Source organism: Coffea arabica, chromosome 4e (genome assembly GCF_036785885.1).
Source record: "Coffea arabica cultivar ET-39 chromosome 4e, Coffea Arabica ET-39 HiFi, whole genome shotgun sequence".
Taxonomy (NCBI): domain Eukaryota; kingdom Viridiplantae; phylum Streptophyta; class Magnoliopsida; order Gentianales; family Rubiaceae; genus Coffea; species Coffea arabica.
Genome location: NC_092317.1, coordinates 12,076,616 through 12,092,575, shown reverse-complemented (window position 1 = coordinate 12,092,575; position 15,960 = coordinate 12,076,616). Strand labels below are relative to the sequence as shown.

The 15,960-nt window shown below is 36.0% G+C and overlaps 2 protein-coding genes across 2 annotated transcripts in view; both read right to left on the bottom strand.

Annotated features, from left to right (window-relative positions):
* Nucleotides 1-3,155: 3,155 nt before the first annotated feature.
* LOC113740779 (putative disease resistance protein At1g50180) lies at nt 3,156-6,318 on the bottom strand. Its single transcript, XM_027268303.2, has one exon. It carries the CDS (start codon nt 6,102-6,104, stop codon nt 3,345-3,347), a length of 2,760 nt encoding a protein of 919 aa, XP_027124104.1. The 5' UTR covers nt 6,105-6,318; the 3' UTR covers nt 3,156-3,344.
* Nucleotides 6,319-12,501: 6,183 nt separating this feature from the next.
* Nucleotides 12,502-15,960, bottom strand: part of LOC113740778 (putative disease resistance protein At1g50180) — a 28,995-nt gene continuing 25,536 nt past the window's right edge. Inside the window, exon 4 of the mRNA XM_027268302.2 lies at nt 12,502-12,615. Within this exon, the coding sequence (XP_027124103.2) occupies nt 12,502-12,615 (114 nt within the window). The remainder of the gene's footprint in view (nt 12,616-15,960) is intronic.

Here is a 15,960-nt window from a genome sequence, read left to right as displayed (position 1 = left end):
TCCCCTTTCTCAGGCTGTTTATCACTCCTCTACAGCACATAAGATGCCTATTTCCCTTTTGTCCAAATAATTTTGTCTCACAATTTTGTTTGTCAGAGTAACATCTTGTCAACCCACAAAGATGGTGATTTCTGGCTCTGTTTGAACCGAGAGGGTGTCCAGAAACCATCATGAGCAAGGTCTTTCTGATGCAGTACAGAAACTGCTTTCTGTGTCTCCTTTAACTGCTAAAGCCAACAGGCTGGCAGAATTTTAATCTTGCCTATCTGAGAAGCTGAACCTGAGAGGCCAGTGGAGGCCATGAAATAAGATACTTTTCTACCATTTGCTTCTTGTGCTGCTGGTTTCTTGTTTCTTTGTTTGTGTCAAGCTTTCCTCGGTTGCTGTGTCAAAAGGGTTTCTTTGATGGGAAAGCGACGTGCATGGAGGAATCATGCGATGTATTTGAAAACTATAAAAGCAAAGCAAAGATATGGTAGTAGTAGCAGTTATTCATGTATGTACCGCTCTCTCTCTCTCTCTCTCTCTCTCTACCTTCTTCTGTTGGCCTTTGAGGGAGGAGGAAAGACAAAGGGTAGGCGGGCACCGGCTGTGGGTGTGGGTAGGACCAAATTCAAAAGTACAGTAAGCTCCTATGGATATACTTATATATGAAGACGTAAGCTCCTGACAAAGCATGACTTCAACACCAATACACACCACCATCCATAATGATATACTTATATATGAACCAGAAAAATGAAAAAAAAAAATTTTAAAAAAAGAGAAAAAAGGTCCCCATTCATGATCTTATTTCTAAGTCATTTCATGGTAGCAACATTACATTTTTTATTTTAAAAAAAAATCAATTTTATGGAATCAGTTGGAGTCAGAACACTGTGATTAATGGTCGCGGTACTAACTGTAATTGTACGTGTTTTTTGATGATAGTTACTAACAGTTTGTGTACAATCTTCTGCTGCTGCTGCTGCTGCAAATTCAGGTAGAGATCAGATGCAGAGGCCAACAAGTTCTTCCTTTCTTAACGTTGCAGCATGTAAGAGACAGCATATCATGGAGTCCAAGCGACGTCGTTACTCTGGGGGTCTTCTGCAAGTTCTGTGGCAAGCAGCGTCGAATGATAAGAGTCTTGGGGGGAAATTATGAGCGCCAGGTCAGTCAGTCAACCTGCCAGACAACTTTAAACGTTTGACATAATTGAGGAGATGGGAATGGCCAATGAAAGATGGAAACCCCTCTTCTTCATCCATCAATAATACCAGGGGAGACAATTAGGTTCTCAAGCTTAGTTAGCAATTGAACTAAAAAGTTCATCAATTCTTGAGCTTCCGGGCACCCAATTTCCTAATGCTAATTGGCAGCGCTAGTTTGTTATCAATCAGAGTATTTAAATGCACATTACACAGAGTTTGGAGATTCTTCAGAGTATCAAACTTCACTGGTAAACGTTTATTATTTGATGCGCGGATATATAAATGCCGACAATTTCAGGGAGACAAGGTTTTCAAGCATAGCAATAGAACTGAAAAGTTTTTTCATATCTTGAGCTTCCATGCATACTCGCCCCCAGTTTCGTTAAGCTGATTAAGATCATTAGGTTTTTATCAATCAGAGCATCTAGGTACAAAGGGACACACCTTATGGGTATGGAACTTAAGGTAAAAAAATTAAGTTGTGCTTTGCTTTTTTTTTTTTTTTTCAAAGCAATGCAAGTTATTAGCAGTTTTATTTTTTTGTTGCAAAAAGAAAAAAAGTTACGATTTTTTTGTCATGGCTTGGACACCGTGAAAAATTATAACCCTTCGCCACTCTTGTTCCAAGGTCCTGTTCATGATTTACCCCCCCCCCCCCCCCCCCCCCCCAAAACCAAAAAAAAAAAGCTTCAACTTTTTGTAAGAAATTATAATTACTCACAAAAAAACTGATTTTTTTTACTTTCGCCATTGATCCAATGTGGCGAGATAATGTAGGAAAATTGTGTAAAAGTTTTCAAAGAACACAAAAAATGCGTATGATCTATCATTGAGCAAAATTACATGTAATCCTGTAACTTAGATAATTTATTCTACAACTACCAAAAAAGCAATATGAAGCAAAAAAAAAAAAAAAGATTGACTTTTTATGTACCAACAGTGTAGTGATTTTTTTGCACTAACAGGCATGGATATTTATCACATATACATGATTTGAATTCATATTATGTGCCATAATTTAAACTTACTATTATAAAAAAAAATATACACTGATAGTGTATAAAATACTCACTCAAAAATAAATTGCCATATGACACATATAAAAATGTTTGCTATTTGTACCAGGAGCTTTTTCATTCATAACCATACTTAAATTAACCTAAGTGTTTTTTTCTAGCAAATCGACCTGAGTTGAAACGTCTACTTAAAAAAATAAAAAAAGATAAAACATGATTGTAACATAGGAGCAAGAATAAGCCAATCATTTGACTGATTCCTATTAATAGAAAATGGACCATTTCTCAAAACTTGTGATCCTCAAAATCAAGAATTATGAAGACGTTATATGTTGATATAAGTAAAAATAATGGAATACGTCACGCAGATTAGTTCGGAAGAGTAATTTAAACCTTTTATTTCTACACTTAGTACCAGTAAACAACACCAACTAAACAATTCTTACATTGAAAAGCATAAGGGTAGGAGCAAAGCCACATTCATCACTTGTAAATATACGAAGATTCCTAAATCAAGAATTTCCAATTACAAAAATTGGTAAAGCTTCATAGAGTAACACATCATTTCACATGGAACTGTACTATGAGAGAGTATACCACACCAAACCTTAATTGAAGGCCTTTGTTTGGATGTCCACACACAAAAGCTTTTTAATTCATGATTTGGTATAAAATGATGATTCAATGAAATTGACCAAAGTCTTTCCCTGTTGGCTCCCCAAGAAATTCATCATTACTCTATTACTATGATTATCATCGTCAACTTGAGATATCAAAAATCCCAAGATTTCTTTCTTTTCCAACCCAATTAAAAACCAAAAGGTACCAAGTCTCATATTTAAGAAGCCAACCGCATTATCTTCATCATCATTATCATTGTCAGCTAATTAATATTTATAGCCAAGAACTTGACTAATTTAACTAATTGAACAAAAAAAACAAAAACTAACGAATAAAAAGTACTACTAACTCCTTTATCACCATAGCATCGTTAGCTTAGAAGCAATAAATAACAATAACAAGTTACAAAAGCAGTAGTAGAAATAATCAGAGAAATAGAAAGTACATATCTACATATGCATTGATTTTTTATTTAAACGCGAAGTTCACTTGGAATTGGAAATTTTGACTCCAGCTATGAAGTTCTCTTGCCCCTCGTTACGAACGCGTCTGCGAACCTTCGAATCCCGAGCTTCGTTCCCAACATTTTAGGGTCAAGAGTGCCGGTCACGATAATGTTTGGGACATGACTGACCTTGTATGAATCCATTCCATGAAGCCTAGTGATGAATTCTTTTGGCATGTCCACTACCTCCACCTTTTCAAGAGCTTTCATGAACCTCAGCTCTTCAGGAAGCATTTCTAGAGAGTAGCAGTTGCTGATTCGCAAGCACCTGAGCTGTGGCATTGCACCTCTTCCGATTTTGATCGCAACCAAATTAGGCAGCTTCTCAAGCTGAAGGACTGTGAGATTGGGAAACTGTTTCTCTGAAATAACTAGTTCTTTTCCCATGTAGGCATTTTTCAGTTTCAGAATGGAAAGGTGTTCTAACTTCTCCAGTGTTGGCATGGGATCTTCTGCAAGTCTTATGGCACGCAACGACAAATCAGAGAGTTCTGGGGGAAAATTATGAGGGCTTGGTAGCTCAGTCAACCTGCCAGATATCTTTAGCCGTTTGACATAATTGAGGCGGGAAAGGCCAATCAAAGATGGAAACCCCTCTACTCCACCACGTAACAATACCAGGTGGACAAGGTTCTCAAGCTCAGCAATTGAACTAAAAAGTTCATCAATTCTCGAGCTTCTTTCTATCCACACCCCCAATTTCCTCATGCTGGTTAACAGCATCATTTTGTTACCAATCAGAGTATCTAGATATACATCACACAGAGTTTGGAGATTCTTCAAAGTATCAAACTTCAGTGGTACATGTTTAATTGTTTCACGAATATATAAATGCCGGAGATTTTTAAGCTTCCATAACACATTGGGGACCTCCACGACTGAGCCAACAATATATATGTCAAGCGTTTGCAGATTTTGCAAGCAACCTAGAGAGAGTGGAAGCCTTTTGATCCTCGTGCGTCTTAAACAAAGATACATTAGAAGACAAAGTTCACCAATTTCTTCAGGTAAATACGAGGTATTCATATTTTGCAGGTCAAGCACTCTAAGTAGTTTGAACCTTGCAAAACTCAAATTAAATTCATGTTTAACTTCAGCAACATTGAAGAAGATCAAGGAGCGGAGAGGAGGGGTTGAGTGCTCAAATTCTCCAGGATAGTTTAGTCTTTCAGAGCAAGAATTAACAAGAAGATGCCGGCATTTAGATGAGGGAAAACTACTACTACTTTCTCCAAGGATTTTAAGAAACATTACCTCCTCTGCTTTTGCAACAGCTAAATCACGCAATAGATCATGGACTCGACAACTTTTGACCTTCCCATTAGCAGTCCATGCCACCACCTGGACCAAGTTCCTGTACACCAACTCATCCAAACGATCTGCTGCTACATCCTCCAATACTTCTACTCCTTTTTGATGAATTAAGCCCTCAGCGATCCACATATGGAACAACTTACGTGTTGGGATGACAAAGTCTTCTGGAAAGATAGCAAAGGACAAAAAACAAGTCTTGAGATAAGATGGAAGGTCATTGTAGCTTGATGCCAAAACAGCTGAAACTCCTTTCCGGCCCCTTGACCACTGGTCGGTGAGAGTGTCCAGAACGCTTTTCCATTCACTCTTTCCTTGTAATAGGCGTCCTATGACGGTAATCGCCAGAGGAAGACCATCACATCTTTCAACGATTTTTCTTCCGATGGCTTCTAGGTCTGGGGGCAACTTGGATTCTGATGTCAAACCATAAGCAAGTGCCTTCTTGAGAAACAATTGCCAGCCATCTTTCTCTCCCAAGGTTTCCAACTTATAAGGTTTGCTTAGAGCATCCGCATACCGAGGAACCTTCTCATAGCGACTAGTCATTAGAAGTCTGCTGCCATTATTTACATTAGGAAATGCTGCTGCCAGAGAATCCCAAGCTTCTTCTTCCCAGATATCGTCAAGAACTACAAGGTAACATTTGTCTTGAAGTTTCTCCCGAACCATCCTCTCCAGATCTGCCTCTTGCATTCCTTCCAACAAGTCAAGTGATTCCTTGGTTTGTTTTTCGACTTGCTTTATGATTCCCACCAGTACTTCCTGGGCACTGCACTTTTGAGAAACATAAACCCAGGCACGGCAATTAAAATATCGAATCACGTCAACATGATTGTAAACTTTTCTGGCAAGAGTTGTTTTGCCAACTCCTGCCATTCCAACAATTGATATTACTCGGCGGCTGCTGTCCTGCACCAGAAGTTGTGCAACCAGCGAATTTGTTTTTTCCTCCAGGCCCACCAAATCCTTGTCCTCGGTGAAAGGTGAGGATCTCAGCAATTTCCGCAGCTCCTCTCCTCTTGTGCTCGTCCCTTCTCCAAGAACTTGATCAATACCAAAAGTCAGGCGACTTTTCTCAATATCGAGCATCTTTTTCTGGATGGATTCAATGTTCTTCCCCACCTTGTAGAGATATAATAACCGTTTGGGAAAGCAAGACAAATTTTCCAAGATGCCCTTCTTCTTTAAGGCCTGCATCTTAACAATAAACGTCTCAATGACATCTTCAGATTCATACGCTGCATCTCTAAGTTTAGACACCCAGTTGCGGATCATTGGGTTGTCATCTTGTTGTTCATCTGCAAACTTCAAGAAGCACTGAATGTCGATCAGCAATGTTTTCAGGCTTTGAATTTGTTCAGGAACATTTTTGAGGAATACGATCTGCTGAACGGTTTGCTGAATCAAGAGATTGCCCAGCTTGTCAATCACCAGAGAAACAGCGGCTTCTGCCATATCCAATGTCTTCTACGCTAGTCTTGATATCAGTGTAAAAACTAGGAAGCCTTTTTGTACTTGATCAGACAACAATATATGAAGGACTTTTTTGAACCAAGAGTACAGGCAGGTGATGCAATTGACTAACAAAGATGGAACAGAAAACTGTAGGAAGCAGAATTTGTGGAAGACTCAATAATCAAAGTAGTAATAGTAATGAAACAAGAAAGCCTGCTGTGGCTGTCTTCTTTGAGTAAATATAGATTTATACATAGAGGTATTGATAACAAACAATGAATTTACAATGTCAACATGCATTTATTTAATTTTCTTTTTATCAGTGTCCATACGTTTAAAGTTTACAATACCTAAATCTATTCGATATAAATATGCTTTGCTGTGCTAAGATAAGCATGCGAGCTTCACGCGCACACAAACACATATAAATGAGTTCAAACTTGTCAAGTTATTCGACTTGCTTGAGCTTAGTTAAAGCCGGCTCGAATTCAAACAATGATTGAATCTTTCGCCTTGAAATGCTGAACACATTAAGCAAAGTACTTAAGCAACTTCCTCCATCACGTACATTATGGGGTGGGAGGTTAAGGATTCAAACCTTACCTCCCATCAACGTGTCACTATGTATGTGGCTTTTTTTAAATCTACACGAGTGCATGGTGTACCTGTCTGATCCGATGGTGGTTCAGTCCCCGTTAATTCTCTCGGGTCAATTGGGCAAACCCCCAGTAGGCTAGAGTAGGAATATGAGTAGTTTAGACTAGATTAGATTTATCGTTACACAAAAAAAATTAAGCAAAGTACTTTGATAAATGAAGCAGTAAAATATGATAATGTTAGCAGATGAAACTCATTTTACTGCAGTGGCGGAGCCAGAAAAAATTTTCAGTGGAGACAAAAGTAACTCAAAAATTTTTTACCTACTCTTTTTCTAGTTTTTTTAAGGAAAAAAAATTCACAAACAAGTACAAATGATGCATATATTCCATGAAAAACATAAAAAGACAAACTCAAAATTATTAATGTGATAATAATTTTATTTCAAAAAGCAAACTAAACCATTTACAATTGCTCATGACGAGTTTTCATATTTTGATAACGGTTTACAATTTTTTCATTTTGAATTTCACGAAATATATTTTTCTCTATATAAGTAACTAAACAATCATTCATCCAAGTGTCTTCCATTCTATTTCGTAACGAATTCTTCGTTATGTTCATAATTGAAAAATCTTTTCTATCGTAGCTGTAATAACAGGTAAAATCAAAGATAACTTTAAGAGCATATAAATCAATAGATACACAAAACTTCGGGAGGCACATTTGAAATTATATCAATTTTTTTGTAGAAATTTAAGAGCAATGTAGCCGTGCCCCCAGCGGCCCAGCGTAAATCCGCCCTACCAAACCATATCCGTGGCAAGAGATAAAGCCGTCCCCAGGCAGCCTGGATAATGGCACTAATAAGAGCCTCAACCTTATTTTATTTCCTTGGAGGTAGCAGTCCTTGTCGCCTGCAGATTGTGGAGAGTTAATATGTCAAACCAGGAAGTTTTTACTTTTTATTAGGAAGAGAAAATTATACTGTCTCTGCGTTTGATTACTGAAGCAGTAAATTACAGTAATAATAATTTTATTACTCCCCAAAAAATAAATAAATTAATAACAATTCCATCAGTGCAGGCAAGAGATAAAGCCGTCCCCAGGCAGCTTGGATAGTGGCACTAATAAACGCCTGAAACATATTTTTACCTTTCTTCGATGGAGAAACGTGTCAAGTGTCAAACAAGGAATTTTTAAGCAACTAGTAGGAAATTAATTTTCTAGGATGCTGCTACAATGGAAATTTCTTGCTTTTTTATTTAATCAATATTATTTTAAGTGTTAGGTAGAACTTGATTTTCATCTTCTTGGTCTGTGAAAATAAATTATAGCGCAGGACAAGCATTTTGTACTATTCTTTTATCTCTGCTTTGGACGGCTTGGTCACGTCACAGTAGCATTGAAAGAAAAAACCTATATCGACGGGCATATCAAAGTATAGGCTAATGCTCAATTGCTTGAACCTAAAACATATGTTCCTTCAAAATTAAAATCATGAAGTATCAAAATGCTTGCCCCGGGTCTCAGCCAAAAATGCCTTTGAAAACACCTTGAGAGTGCTCAAATTCTTTCAATTTTATTGGTTGCAACTCAAAGTATCAATAACTCGAAGCAAGCACTCAAGTTATCAATAACTTTTCATAATTTCTTATTGTAATATGAGAATTCAAGTTTAGAATTAAAAAGACTTAAAATAAAACAAAATAAGAAGTCAAGAAGAAAGGCCCCACGTCGCGCACTTTGCTAAGCTTATAAAGATGATGCAGTCCCCGACAATAGGGCAGCAAGCTAGCTTCAAGGGCTCCGCAAAATAAAAATCGCCAAACTTGACTGATCTACAGTTATAGGAAATTGATTTAATTTCTTTTAAATAGATTTTTTATTTTACGTGGAAGTAACTAGTTTTTTAATTGATTTTAGTTACCTGAAGTAGTAGTTAAGAAATTTTCTATTTTATTTAGAATTAGAAGTTATTTCATATTTTGTACAATTTTAGGAATGAGAATTGGTTTTCTATTGTTATTTGGTATTTTGATCAAATAATATTCTCTATAAATAGGTGGGTTGATATACTACAAAAAGACATAAAAGAGCACACAAGAAGCAACATTTAGTCTTATACATGGGGTGAGAGAGGGTTCTTGGGAAATGAGAGATAGTATACAAAGGTTGGGTTTGGGTTCAAATTGTATTTTTGTATAGAATTTTACTCTCATAATAAAAAACGAGTTTCTCTCTGTGAACGTAACTCAATGGTGGGGCCGAACCACATTAAATGTTGTGTGTCGTCCATCTTTCATGCTTTTGGCTTGTTTGCCATTAGGTCTTGTATCATTACTTACATATTAACCACTCTTTCTACATCTCTCGGACCAATGTGGGATGTAATCTTTTTTACTCATGAACCTAACACAGAAAGTTTGAATAAGGAACTTTTAGATACAATAAGAAAAATTGGGGATGAGATTTAGGTAGATTTAAATTTTAAGAAAAACAAACAACAATAGACTCATATTTTAAGAAAATATTATATATATTTTTGAGTAAATTATTTATTTATGATACGTATGGAACCAAAGGATTATGTAAGTTTTTCAAAATAAAATTATTATCTTATTCTTTATCAAAAATATTAATTTAACTTGTTAGTTCAAGTTGGGATCAAAGAAATTATTATTTAATAAAATTTATTAATTTATCGAGTATTAATTTATAGAGATTTCACTGTACTCTAATAACGAACCAAAATAATAGAGTTACTATTTCTTCTTTGTCTCCTTAGTTTAATTTAATCGAGTAGGTAATCCTTCTCATTCTTGAACAACTATGATCCACTACTTTGCTGCATTTATTTTTTTTATTTTTATTTCCATCAAAACGCTAAATCCTTGATCAGCCGAAAGGAAAGTTTAATTTAATCGAGTAGGTAATCCGTCTCATTTTTGGATAGCTATGATCCACTACTTGGCTGCGTTTTTTTTTTATTTTTTTTTATTTTTAATGTAAGAACATTTTAGAAAAATATTAGGCTAGATTTAATTTTTGAGTAAAGTTAACAAAATTTTCTTAACGTGTGTGAGAAAAAGTCAAGACTATCAACGTAACACGGAAAGAGCAATTAACTTCCTATCTGTCCCCAACAACTAATCGCGAAGAGCACCAAATAATTAATAATTAATCTAACACACCACACATTTTTTTTCATGCAGATCAAGGATCCAGCTTTTTGAGGATACAAAAAGTAATAATAAACATTCTAGCTGTCCGAGATGAGCCAGAGATCACCAACTCGATTAAATTAAACTAAAGAGAAAGAAAGCAAATAGCGACTTGAATACCTTTTTTTTTTTTTTTTTTAAATAATTTTGTATCGATATAAGAGTACAGAGGAAAACTATACTCGACTCAATTCTGAACTAATCCATTAGCCATTTAAAAAACGTAAATAATATTCTACGATCCACTAGTCATTTAAAAAAACAAATGAAGTTCTCGTACTCTTGGACAGCTATGATCCACTACTACCTGTGTGTTATTATTATTATTATTTTTTTTTTTACTTTTATTTCCATCAAAATGCTAAATCCTTACCAGTGGTCATATTTTAAACGTAAATAAACATGAAATTTATTCTGTGGTCCTGACTTTTCCTTTTTTTTTTTTTGGTAATAAAAGGGACTATATATTAAAACAAACTTAAGTTATAGGTACAAAACGAGGGAAACAAATTCCCTTAAGATCTGCATCTACTAGACTTCTCAAAGCATAAGGAATACTTTCATAGCATACAAAATTAACGTCTTGTTGAGCACCCAGTTTTACCAATCTGTCAGCACACTGGTTTGCTTCTCGATAAGCATGTCTAAGTATGACTTTCGGCAGGGCAGAGATCAGGAACCTGCAATCAGAGATAATTGAAGCATACTCATGAGTTGAGGTATCTGCCGATTTAAGCAAGTCTAGAGCAGTTTTAGCATCAACTTCTAATTCAACATTTTGCAAGTTTAGAGAGGAAGCTAAGGATAGTCCATCCCTTATCCCCCACAACTCAGCAAGAATATTGGTAGCATGTCCCAATTTTCTGCTAAACCCAGCTATCCAGTGTCCTAGGTGATTTCTGATCAAGCCACCTGATCCAGCTGGACCCGAATTCCCTATGGAAGATCCATCAGTGTTGATTTTGAAACAGGAAGGTTCAGGGGGAATCCAGTTAATGAGCACTTCTGTTCTAGGATGTACTATGTTCTGAATAGGTCCTAAAAAGGAGTATTCAGCCACCATTGCTAGAGTATTGTGCAGAATGGAGAAGAGGTTAGATGGTTCAAAAATAGCCTTGTTTCTGGCAATCCAAAGATTCCAGCAGGCAAAAGAGATAACAGTACCCCAGGGGATTCCATAAAATGGAGAAATATGCTTGGACAGACAACCATTTTTAAGCCAAACTGTAAAATCCAGATCAAAGGAAGTGGGAATGTTGAGGCTTTGCCAAAAGGAGGAAGCATGTGGGCAATATCTAAGAACATGAGCTGAGTCTTCACAGGAATGGTTGCAGCGAGGGCAAAAAGAGTCAGAAATGATATTTCTCTTAAGGAGAAGTGCCTTAGAAGGCAGTCTATTTTGGCAAGCTAGCCAAAGGAAATGTTTAACCTTGGACTTTGTTTTGACCTTCCAAACCCAAGACCATAGTTCAAAATCCCCTTGAGGGGGCTTTTTCTTTAGATCCTGCTCCAAAATTAGAAGGGCAGATTTGGCAGAGAAAGATCCATTTGGGTTGGTTTTCCATCTTAGAGTATCAGATTGATTACTCATTAACTGCCTTGGGATGCTTTGAATGAATCTGCAAATATTGTCCGGGAGTTCAAAAGAGAGAGAAGAAAAATCCCAAGCATCAAATTCTCCAAAAATTTGCTTGATTTTCATTTTGGTTTCTGCTTGGGTGAGTGGCCCAGAGATCATTGATCTAAGGGGGCCTCTACCGGTCCAGTCATCCCACCACAGAAGAATTTCCTCCCCATTTCTGACATTCCACATGATGCCTTGGTTAAACAACTCTAATCCCTTCTGCAAGGATTTTTTCCTTTCATTGATATATCTGAAGATGACTTGCAGATGAGATGCTTCTCATACTGTCTCAAGGGCCGTGCAAAATCCTGACTCTTGAATTTACCACAAGGTACATTGAGAACTTGGAAAGATGTGTATAACATCTTTATGACCAAGTATTGCTCGGCACAAAAGACAATTGACTTGAGGAATAAGATCCGTTCATTTTCTCATATGGAGGGGAAGCCAATTCACAAAGCATGGGAAAGATTTAAGCTGCTTTTGAGTCAATGCCCTCATCACTAGTGCTCTTTGGCGTTGCAAATCCAGTTTTTCTATGACGGGTTGACCATCCTTTACAACCCAGACATGGTCAACTTTGATGCTGGAGGGTATTTCAGGGATAAAACTCCGGAGGAAATGGTTGCTATTTATGAGATGCTATCCAGCAACTTGCAACAAAAAGCAAGTCGGGGTAAAAGAGCAAGTGTGCATGAAGTGTCAACTAATAAAGATATGGGCGCTCAATTGGCTGAGTTAACTCGACAAATGCAACAAATGCAGTCAATGTTAAAGGGTGAATCTTAGTCTCCTAAGCCATGCTCGTATTGCAACATGTATGGACACGCTGCCGCTGGTTGTTACAATAGAAACACCCCATCTATGGTGGAGGATGTGAATTTTACGGTGGTCAAAGGATTTAGCAACGGAATGATTCCTTCTCTAACACTTATAATCCAGGGTGGTATAATCACCCTAATTTATCATGGAGGTTGATGGAGGGAGCAACCTGTGTAATCACCGGAATTTCAAGGCTAGCAGCAAAAATCGCAATATCCTCCTCAACCAGTCCAAGAGAAGAGACCTAATATGGAAGAGATGATGTTTCAATACATGCAAAAAATGGATCAAATGGTCTTTTACCCGGTGTGCTTGCAGCAACTCGCAACTTCGCAAATGATAAATTATTACCACGATTGATCCTGTGCGCGTCAATCAATTGTAATCAAACAACCTATTTATTTCACAATTGATGTGAGATAAATCTAACAAGTATGCCAGCAAATTCTATGGCCTATGTGCTAAGCAAGACAAAAGGGAAAGCTATGCTAAGCCATATTCACAAAAAAGAAAGCTAAATGAGCCCTCTATGTTAATTAGCTAACTAGAAACTTCTTTTGTTTTTTTCCATACTCTTATATCGGTACAAAATAATTTTAAAAAAAGGGTATTGAAGTCGCTATTTCCTTTCCTTCTCTTTAGTTTAATTTAATGGAGTTGGTGATCTCTGTCCCATTCTTGGACAGCTGGATCCTTGATCAGCATTTAAAAAATGTGTGGAGTGTTAGATTAATTATTAATTATTATTTATTTGGTGCCCTTTGCGATTAGTCGTTGGACCAGGAGGGTCAACACCACGCGTTGCGGTGAGATTATAGGAGATTGGCGTGCCCCGCCGAATGAGATTATTCTGATACAAAATAAAAGGAGGAAAACACTAAGAGAAAGCTAAATAATATAACTATTAAAGTAAGTTGCAAATACATGCCAACTTCAATTTCAATAACAATGTTATGTTAGCTTATTACATTTGCCTTGATTGTTCACATATTAGGAAAATTTTTATAAGTGATATAATTTACAACATTTTGGAATTAGATAAGATTGAAGAAGACAAATTCTTAAACTGGAGATACAATTCAAAATCCAAGAAGAATTGGTGCTAGAATGTGAATTTAAGGTTGTAATCTATCTTTTTTTTTTTTCCATAATCTGCCATCTAGTAAATTTAACTAATTGAAATTGCAATAAAAAATGTCATCAGAATGAAAGAATGTGGTAAATTCTAGCTTCAAGCATTCTTCTGTCATTCTTTCCTATCAAGAGATAGTAGCGCTCAAGGAAGGCAAGACCTCTAATAGCAAGGGACTATTAACGATGGAGTCGGAACTTCCTCTTCAATGTTGTATGCAACTATCACAATTGGAGACTTCCTAGTATCGTTTCAAAATATCCTTGAACTATGCGATGTTTTAGGCAACCAAAAGCAATTGCGAATACAGAGGTTTCCTATCTTAAATACCACATACCATCAGATACAAATATGAAATCCAAAACTCCAATCATGTCAAGGAGAAAAAATATCCACGATCAAATTCCATCCCCTCTACAGTGCGCAGGCTATTTTCACTATAGATCCATTTTTCACTTCTTATTAATTTACTTCCTACTTTTCAAAAGAGTCAGAAGCACCGTTTCCTATTGCAAAATCATTTCTTGCACTAACAATAGCAACATTTGCAAAGTCATGACCAGCAAACCTACAATCATCAGAAATTTAAAACTTAAAATGATTTTTCTACTTGCAATAGTACAAAGATGGCATATTGCCTTTCTGACGCCAATATCAGTTCTGAAACAAGCGTTTTGGTAGTTTTCTCAAATCCCATGTGTTAAGTTTATGAGTAAAAGGTTATATCCCACATTGGTCCGAGAGATGGAGACAGAGCTGTTAATATGTAACTAAGGGTCCAAAACCTAATAGGTTAAGTTTTTGGGTCAGAGTTGGGTTCCTGACTTACATATTGAACTCTTTGATAGACTCTTTCGAGGTGTTTTTCTCTATCACCATGTGAGAGTTGAATAGGTTTCATCCTGAAAAAAAATCCAATGAAAAGTGAAAATGGAACATTTTAAATTGCTTTGACATAATAATGGCAATTTTCAAAGCAATTGATAGCGATAGCAAAGTCACCTTTAACTTTGATAAATTGAATTAAAGAGATTAATGTAGACAATAGTAAAAAATAGGTCAAATTAGAGATCGAACAAAACCGTTGCACTGTCCTGCATCACTAATTTAACTCCCACATACTCCAAAGCGTCCTCCATTCTATTTGTTCTGCGTAAGTAAATTACATGGAGTGCAAATAATAACAAAAATAGGAATAAGATAATATTCCTATAACCATTTTGCTTTCCTTTGAGATGATAGATTGCAAATTTGCAAGCACTCTTAAGTCTCAAAAAACTACACCACATACGAAAATATGAATTTTGTTGCATTAGTATGCCAAAAAAATACACTCTAATGTAGAATGACAGAAAGTACAAATACAGATGTTGGACTTTAGGCTCAAATCTTCTTTAAAAAGTTCCAAATTATTTATCAAAATCAATTATGATACCTAGAGCATTTTTTATCCCTTATTCCCCCTTCTCTTAATCATTATTTGATGGCTTTCCAAATGTAGTATACTTAATGATAATAAATAAATCTAAAAGATTCAGAAGAAAACAACAAGCAAATTGCACCTTCTTCCATTAAAAGTATGAGAATAACTGACAGCCAAATATAAGAAGAAGAAAATTTTTAAGACATCATGTTGTGGGATCTACCATAAGGTCACCTCAAAGTGAAATAAGTAGATTGTTGAACCGATGCAAACTCTATGATTGTTTCTTAGTAAAAAAGCAACAAACTTGCTAGCAATTTCAGCACTAATATTGCTTGTACATAGCAGACACATTGATATACCATGTAAGACTTGTTACTTCTTTAAAACACTTTCAATATCATTAACAATCTTGGGATGCAATTTAATCTGCAACACCAAAATTTTTCCTTTTCGAAGTTACTCCAACTACTTTTGCTACGAAGTCTACACATGGCTACACAATTAACAAGAAAACTTTACTAATCATTCACCACTTAAAAATATTATACAAGAAATAAGTAATAGATGTAAACCAGAAGCTTCTCCAATGCTGAACCATTATGGTTAAAATAGAATTCTTTAGCTATAGCTATCGTGTTTAGCATAGAACTTAGAGTTTCAATTAAAGCTACAATATGGTTCATACATGTACATTGATGGCTAGGGATAAACAGAACGCCTATGTTTTTTGTTTTGCTTTGTCAACACGAAACTTTGTTAAAACAAAAAAAAAATCATCTAGTTATGTATATGATCAATCCTCGTCAACAACCCTTTTAGAATCAGGGTACAGGTTTTAAGATGACCTTAGAGGAGGCACTTTTTAAAAAATGAGACAGTGAGATAAAAATATCTTGCACGAAGCCGTTTTTTTTTTTTTTTTCATTTTCCATTGGGGTGCTGTATGAACAAGTGTATATAAGCATTCATAAGATTATTAGTTGAAAGTTAACAATAATTATACCCATAATTGTGTTCCATATAACATGAAT

What these genes read in the sequence shown, in the direction of transcription:
- LOC113740779 (XM_027268303.2), bottom strand. Translation starts at nt 6,104, where the DNA reads ATGGCAGAAGCCGCTGTTTCTCTGGTGATTGACAAGCTGGGCAATCTC.